Source organism: Piliocolobus tephrosceles, chromosome 5 (assembly GCF_002776525.5).
Source record: "Piliocolobus tephrosceles isolate RC106 chromosome 5, ASM277652v3, whole genome shotgun sequence".
NCBI classification, from domain to species: Eukaryota; Metazoa; Chordata; class Mammalia; order Primates; family Cercopithecidae; genus Piliocolobus; species Piliocolobus tephrosceles.
In genome coordinates, this window is record NC_045438.1 from 142,465,101 (window position 1) to 142,471,100 (window position 6,000).

Genomic DNA, 6,000 nt, shown 5'->3' on the forward strand with positions numbered 1-6,000 from the left:
ACATTCTCAAGGGTGAGGAGAATTGCAAAGAAACTTCTTAAGGAGACTATAAATTACATAGATCTGTTAGGGTGGGGCAGAAACAAATCACAATGGTGGAATGTTATCAGTTAAGCTATTTTCACTTCTGTGGATCTTCAGTTGCTTCAGGTCATCTGAATGTATACGTCCAGGTCGCTGGGGATATGGTGGCTTAGCTTGGGCTCAGAGGCCTGACACTGTTGAAGCGTAAAAATCAGTTTTGGTTAGATTTGGGTGAAAAGGCTAAGATTCTCAGACAAAGAAGTCAAGTTCGGGGTGCATTTTTCAGACTTAAAAATTTAGCAGTAGCCCTTCCAGTTTTTCCAACAGAAGTGATTTACGAATGTTTTCAGGAAATTTAAAACAACAGTGAGAAGCGTGTATGGAGATTTGAACTACACTCCAGGCTTGGCTATAGGAAAGCACAAAGGCTGCTATGGTTATGCACCTTGGAAAAGAGAACAAAGGAAAATTTTCAGACAGTTTTAACATGTCACATATGAAAAGCAAAAAAATCTGTCAACACCTTGTACGTTATTACAGGCTATGATTTTAGAAAAACAATCCTTACTAATACACACATAGTTGCTGCTAGCGATATAGAGTTGGGAGTAAAAACCCAAAAATGAGTTCAGGACAATATCCCAACTCTGGGCAGATTTTTAAAGTAGTAATATCTAAAATTAAGCCATATTATGTAATATTTATTTCTTTTCCACAGTCTCTGTTCTCATGCCTCGTTCACATCAGCTAATTAAAAGTTCCCTGAGTATCATCATAACCCAATTTACAGAAGAAGGCATGTTTGCAATGTAACATAGCTAACAATCACCCTCTTCTGAATGAGACGGTACAGTGTGAAGGACAGCAAAACTCCACCCCCATCCTCTTAGGGCTCTGGCTGGACCAGCAAATTAAATTAATATAAAACGGATTAACAGGAGAAATGTATATGCATTTATTTAACACAGGTTTTACGTGACACAGGTGCTCTCATAAGGAAATGAAGGCCCAAAAAAGCAGTTAGTTACTTATATAATGAATTGGACAAATAGTAAAAGTGTAAAAATGCGCTAAAGCAAAGGCTAGAATATGTAATTGGGTAGAAAAGCAACCAGCAAGTGCTAGTGCAAGGTTTGTACAGAATTCTCTTGGCTTCAGCCTCCCATCCTTGAGAAGAATGTTGCTTTTTTTAAAGTACAGTGAGAACATCTTTCATATGAGAATCTCAGCTACTGTTTCTAAGAAACAGGTCAGATTTCAAGAAAACAGGAGGCCAGAGTGATCTTTTCACACCTGCTCTTTTAAGTACCTTTAAATAGTCAATATGTCTTCAGGCACTTGAAAGACTTAAAAAGGCTACCACTCTGGCCTATTAATGAAAGCCCTTAATATAAGCCCTTATTAAAATTCTCAGTCGAGGGTATAGCTTCAGATTCAAATAGTAGTGTCCTAAACGGGAGTGAAAAACTGAAGGGATTAAAAAGTGAAACTATTGTGTTGTCTCTCACAGTCCTTAGGTCACTGCCCCACGAGGGGCGGAGCAAAGGATGAGGCAGCAACGCCTCCTTATCCTCGCTCCCGCTTTGAGTTCTCAATAAGGTCCGATGTTCGTGTATAAATTCTCGTGCCTGCTTTGTTTCTGTACTCTTCTCTCTGTTCAAACCTGCCTGACTATGTCTGGTCGCGGCAAAGGCGGTAAAGGTTTGGGTAAGGGAGGCGCCAAGCGCCACCGGAAAGTGCTGCGGGATAACATCCAAGGCATTACTAAGCCGGCTATTCGGCGTCTTGCTAGACGTGGTGGGGTTAAACGAATCTCCGGTTTGATTTACGAGGAGACCCGAGGTGTTCTCAAGGTTTTTCTGGAGAATGTGATCCGGGACGCGGTGACCTATACGGAGCACGCCAAGCGTAAGACTGTCACTGCCATGGATGTGGTTTACGCGCTCAAGCGCCAAGGACGCACTCTATACGGTTTCGGCGGTTAATATTTTAGTTTTCCTTCCTTAATGGCCCTTTTCAGGGCCGCCCACTCCCTCTCAGAAAGAGCTGTGATCGTATCCTTTCGGAAAATATCTCAGTAGCTTTACTCAGCCACTTTGCCTAGTATGAACAACTTCTACAGGCCGGTTGGGAGAGACCAGGTTCTTAGGTCTGAGCGGCTGCTAAAGCAGAAGTCAGCTGAGCAAACGCGGTCTCGGATAAGCGGGCTATGAACTTTAATGCTATGGTTTTGACTCATAAAGCAACTTAACACTGCAGCGCGAGTCCGATAAATGAGTTGTTCAGCTTTTTTTAAAAACAAATTGCATTGTACGGGAGTCTAAGATACCAGCCGGCTGCGAGTGATTAGGTGGATTAAAATAGATGTCAGGTGTTTTCCAGGCGTATCTGACTTAAGCAACGTCAGCAAGATCTGTACTTTTAGCCTCTCTGGTAACACCTGCCCTCAATCGCACCCCTCCCCGTAGCGCCAGAAGCCTTTACTTCCATTTTTAGTTGAGCTTGGCGTCGTGCTGAGTGATGTCACCTACCCTTTCCCCCGAGTAAGACTGGCAGTTAAAGCTGCTTTGCTATTTTCAGTCCTCAGGCTGGAGGCTATCCTAGGCTGGCTGCCTACGCAGTTTGTAAATTCCCACTTAGTAGACTAAGGGAGTCTGTTTTATAAATAAGGACTCACAATTCCTCTGACTCCGAGGTCCGTGGCAGTAGCTATAAAATGGAAGCCGTTTCTGATAAAGGATTCTTCCATGACTCTTGCATAATATTCACCGTACCTGTCAACCCAACAGTCTTCTATTCCTGCCTTAAATTGTAAATTCCAAAACTGATTTTTTTAATTGTGCAAGTTTCAAACTGTACGACCTAGGAAGTGTTTCAAAGTTAGGTGACCAAATGTAGAAGTCAGCCAAATATTCAGCATCTTTTATTTAATAACAAATACACAGAGGGCTACTTCAGCAAAAAAACAACTTTGTTGTCGGGTTACTTTGCTAACAAGCCTCTCCCCACAGGAGGACATAGTGAATAGATAGTTGAGTAAGTGAGTTCGGGTGAGAGGTCTGAGCTGGAGATAAAAATGTGGGAGACATCAGCAGATAAATGTTGAGACCGGATGAGACGGCTAAAAACTGAAACATAATGTAGTACAGCATTGTTTGCAGTAGTAAATGAGTGGGAACTGTAGTTTTTCATCAGAAGGGACTAGAGTGTGATCTGTATATCCATAAAAGAGAGTAACTCTACATAGCCCTACTAAAGAATGAGAAAACTGTACTCCACTACATACTCTGGTGTACTCTGGCTCAGTTCTTGGACTCCTTTTCTCGGCTAACTCAACTAGCCTCACCACTTACAAGCTCTGTGTTCTGTGAAATAGTTTATGTTCAACAGAACACCAAGGCCTAGCTGTAAGTGCCACATTAACTTCTAGCAATGCCAAAGCCTGTGATGGTGGCAGCTTCTGGCTGTTTCTTATTCCCAGGATGCCTAACCACCTCTCCAAATTCTATCAGTTTGCTTCTACCCACTTCAAGCTTCAGAACAAAACATAGAGCTTAAGAAAAATAGGCCAGCACGGTGGCTCACGCCTGTAATTCCAGTACTTTGGAAAGCTGAGGTGGGTGGATCACCTGAAGTCAGGGGTTCGAGACCAGCCTGGCCAACAATGTGAAACCCCGTCTCTACTTTAAAAAAAAAAAAAAAAAAAAAAATTAGCTCGGCATGGTTGCGAGCGACTGTAATCCCAGCTATTTGGGAGGGCGAGACAGGAGAATAGCTTGAACCCTGGAGGCAGAGGTTGGAGTGAGCTGAGATCGTGCTATTACACTTAGGACTGGGAGACAAGAATGAAACTGTGTCTCTAAATAAATGTTTGCAATTATAAACCATCTCCCTGACCTTAAATCTCTAGACTCATATACAACTGCATATTTGATGTATCTATTTGAATATCTAATGGGCATCTCAAACTTGTCCAAAATAAATATGTTTACACATAAACCCCAAGTCTGTTCTTCCTCTGATATTTGTCACATCAATCAACAGAACTCCATTCTTCAAGCAGCTTGGGCCAGAAATTGTGCAATCTTGTTTGTCCTGAGCTTCTTAAAATTTTCATCCAATGCAATTAGCTCTGTTGAAAATCAATCAGAATACCTTTCATTGTTTCCTCTGCTGCTTCTCTAGGAGCAAGCTGCCATGGCGGTTTGTCTGAACGACCACAGTGAGCCCTAACTGGTCTTTTTCACTTTTAATCCCCCATCATACAATTTTTTCTCTATCCAGTAGCAACAGTGATCCTTTTTAAAGGTATTATGTCCACTGTCTGCTGAAAACATTCCAGTGGCTCTCCATCACCTTCATAATAAAATCCAGCATCCTTATCATAGCCTACAAGATGACCAATCATTACAGTTTGCCTGACTCTCAGGGGTTTCTCAGGGTGTAGGACTTTCAGTGCTGAAACTTAGAAAGTCCCAAGCAAACTAGGATGAGTTTCTCAACCTACTTAGGAGTCCCTACTAGATCTGTACTCTGGCTACCCTCTGACCTCATTCTCTTCCCAATTCTTTCTCTTCACTGACCTCCTAGCTGTTTCTGGAATGGACCAAGCATTTCCAGCATCTCCAGCATCAGCACCTTTATATTTATTGTTTCTCCCTAGAAGGATCTTATCCTGGATATCTGAATAGCTCTAGATCTCATCTCATTCAAGCCTCTCCTCAAATACCTACCTTAAGAAAGAGACCTCCCATAATCATCCTTTGTAAAATAATATGCTTCTCTGCTCATTTAGCATATGGTATGTAGCTGACTATCCTCAATAGCATATATATATATAAAATTTCCCCACCTGTAACTATATATGTAACAATATATTTAACAAACAGAACAGGGCTGACACTTAACAGATAGTTTATAGAGGTTTGTTGAATGAATGCATGCTTGAATCTTCTATGTAAGTCTCCAGGCTCCCCACTAAGCCCACTAGAATGCTAACACAATCAATTCCCCATCTCTCATTCCTTGACCTGCCACTGCCTGAAGCAATCAGTGTGCAGTTTCTCTTTAGAAAATCTGGGGGGTTAGTCTAGGGGCTGCAAATTAAGCAACATCTTCATTCTGAACAAGGACTTCATGAGTGTTAGGATTGAAGAAGGCCCAAGGTGGTGGCAAGTATGCCTAAGATGAGTATGACCTATCAGCAATGTTATGAGTTAAAAAGGCCAGGCAAAACATAACAGGAGCTAGTCATGGCTATTGTTAGAGCGACTATAGCTCCCATATGGGTAATCTATATCCACACACCCCTCTACATTGACTCTGAAATTCAGGAACGGGAATTAAAATTTGCTAACTTATGTACCCCAATGTCTACAACAATATCTGGCATACGAGATCAATAAATATCTTTAAAATACCAGCTAAGAAAGGCATAAAATGACCCACACTCCATACTAGGCTCATTTTTGCTCCTCTGATTCCAGGATGCAGCTATGAATTCACTCCATTGTCAGTTTTAAATTAAACCAAGCTGGGTACTTGTTTTAAATTAAGCTAAGCTGGGTACTCAAGAAATCCTGGATGAAAACTGTCAGGTGGAAAACAGGACCTCAAAATAAAGAGGAATCCATCACTGAAGCTAACATAGTGAGGCTGAAATCAGTCCTCTATAACAATGGTACCGAAAAGAACACAATGAGAGGCATTTGTGAGTATTTACTCAGATGAGAGTAAGATATTTCCCTATTAGCTAATCTCAAGTTCACATCTGTTTTCCAGCTGAGTTCTGAAGCTGGATGTACTACTGGAACACGTAACTGCCTCAAGAACATCCTTTAAAACTGTGGCTACAATGACTTGACTGGACAAACCCCAGGCTTAGCACAGGTTTAGCACAGGTGGCCCTTCACAGACCAACATCGCCTATGCTACCAACCTCATGTCCTGCCACCCTGCCTGCATCATTTCTCTCTC

At 41.9% G+C, this 6,000-nt stretch overlaps 2 protein-coding genes across 2 annotated transcripts in view; one reads left to right on the forward strand and one right to left on the reverse strand.

The window, feature by feature from the left end:
• LOC111541062 overlaps positions 1-3,695 on the forward strand; it is a 166,208-nt gene extending 162,513 nt beyond the window's left edge. The window contains exon 5 of the mRNA XM_023209697.2: positions 1,691-3,695. Within this exon, the coding sequence (XP_023065465.1) occupies positions 1,691-2,009 (319 nt within the window). The 3' untranslated portion in view covers positions 2,010-3,695. The remainder of the gene's footprint in view (positions 1-1,690) is intronic.
• A 608-nt stretch (positions 3,696-4,303) lies between these two features.
• LOC111541082 (histone H4) overlaps positions 4,304-6,000 on the reverse strand; it is a 3,605-nt gene continuing 1,908 nt past the window's right edge. The window contains exon 2 of the mRNA XM_023209718.2: positions 4,304-5,962. The gene's annotated coding sequence lies outside the window, so the exon portion shown is untranslated. The remainder of the gene's footprint in view (positions 5,963-6,000) is intronic.